Source organism: Penaeus monodon, chromosome 29, assembly GCF_015228065.2.
Source record: "Penaeus monodon isolate SGIC_2016 chromosome 29, NSTDA_Pmon_1, whole genome shotgun sequence".
NCBI lineage: Eukaryota > Metazoa > Arthropoda > Malacostraca > Decapoda > Penaeidae > Penaeus > Penaeus monodon.
Genome location: NC_051414.1, coordinates 24683754 through 24685655, shown reverse-complemented (window position 1 = coordinate 24685655; position 1902 = coordinate 24683754). Strand labels below are relative to the sequence as shown.

The 1902-nt window shown below is 41.5% G+C and overlaps 1 protein-coding gene across 1 annotated transcript in view; it reads left to right on the top strand.

Annotated features, from left to right (window-relative positions):
• LOC119592060 (histone-lysine N-methyltransferase PRDM9-like) overlaps positions 1–1079 on the top strand; it is a 5866-nt gene extending 4787 nt beyond the window's left edge. Inside the window, 3 exon segments of the mRNA XM_037940869.1 lie at positions 73–177; positions 180–821; positions 1057–1079. Of these exon segments, the coding sequence (XP_037796797.1) occupies positions 73–177; positions 180–592 (518 nt within the window). The 3' untranslated portion in view covers positions 593–821; positions 1057–1079.
• Positions 1080–1902: the final 823 nt, after the last annotated feature.

Sequence of the window (1902 nt, the reverse complement as noted above, 5' to 3'; positions counted from 1 at the left end):
AACTGCTATCAAATTCATCTTCTGTATTCTCTGAAAGTGTATAAACTTTCCCCATGTCTGTATACTTTTCAGATCGGCAGTGCGAATGGTGTGGCTTAGTATACAGCTCGAAAGATTACTTAACGGGTCACCTAAAAGTGTGCAGAAAGCGTGTTCGCACTGACACACTCCCAACATGCCCACGCGAGGAGCCAGCAGCAGTATTGGCTCAACCAAGCACGAAGAGGCACCGCAGTTCCCGGAAAACGCTTCTCATGAGACGCTGCGTTCGCCAGCATCCGACGAACATAATACAGAGTGTTCGGAGTGTGATTACAAGGGTGGATCTGTTGACAGCCTAAAGCAACATGTGCTAATACACAGTGGAAAAAAACCGTTCGAGTGTTCTGCAAGTAGGAAACGATTTTCTGACAGCGGAGGGCTGAAGGAAACCCAAAGAATTCTGTCGGGAGAAGAAACATTCGAGTGTTCCGAGTGCGGGAAAAGGTTTAATCAAAGATGTAATCTGAAGACACACCAGAGGGTTCACTCAGGAGAAAATCCGTTCGAGTGTTCCGAGTGCGGGAAAAGGTTTAATCAAGTGGTTCTCTGACGACACACCAGAGGATTCACTCAGGAGAAAAACCGTTCGAGTGTTCCGAGTGCGGGAAAAGGTTTAATCAAATATGTAATCTGAAGACACACCAGAGGATTCACTCAGGAGAAAAACCGTTCGAGTGTTCCGAGTGCGGGAAAAGGTTTAATCAAAGTGGTTCTCTGAAGACACACCAGAGGATTCACTCAGGAGAAAAACCGTTCGAGTGTTCCGAGTGCGGGGAAAGGTTTAATCAAAGATGTGATCTGAAGAGACACCAGAGGATTCACTCAGGAGAAAAAACCGTTCGAGTGTTCCGAGTGCGGGAAAGGTTTTTATCGAAGTGCTCTCTGACGACACACCAGATGGTTCACTCAGGAGAAAAACCGTTCGAGTGTTCCGAGTGCGGGAAAGGTTTAATCATAGTGTTCTGAAGACACACCAGAGGTTCACTCAGGGGAAAAAACCCAGTGCGGGAAAAGGTTTAATGAAAGTGGTTCTCTGAAAAACATCAGAGAGTTCATAGGAGAATGTTCATTTTACTGATGCTGTCGCAAAATTAACAGGGAATGGTTTCTGGGCAACTTTGAATCACACAAGAAAAAGTTAGATATGTTTTCCGAGTGCGGGAAACGGTTTATAACGATGTTTGAATGACCCAGAACGACTTCCCAAAAAATATTGTTCGGTAGTTTGCCGCTCGAAGAAAGGATTCATTTCCGACAAAACTAGAGATTATCAAAAAAAAACCGTTCGGTGTTCCGAGTTGCGGACTTATTTTCCAATGTTTCTGCGACACACCAGGTACACTGATAAAAAAGATAAAGATTTAATATAATTTCTGATATAAAATAGTTACATTTGGTATTAATTTGCTACATTTTTGCTGTCAGACAAAATAAACAGGACATAATATTGGTTGGGACAAGCTTTTCACTAAAAAAGTGACGTTTATGTGTGTTATGTATTTTGGAAATCTAATAATCTCGGCGATCGTTGACCGTACGCTTACTGAATCTCGAATCTCCAAACGCAAATTCTAAAACAAATTTTATAATTTGCTTCATTCCGTATTATGCCACAATTCGAATTATTTAGTAAATTTAGTGAATAGACAAAAAATACGGAATGCCAGCACCTAGTTCACTATTTCCATATTGACTTTGAATAAGGATTGCGGCCTCGAACTGACGAGGACCAGATAACTGCCATTGATTGAATAAGTGTCGAGACACGTAAATAAAAGGAAAATGTTTTGAAAATGCAAAGGGGTGTATAAATGAAAAGTCTGAAAATTCTATAGAAAATCTGCGCTGACAATATTGGTA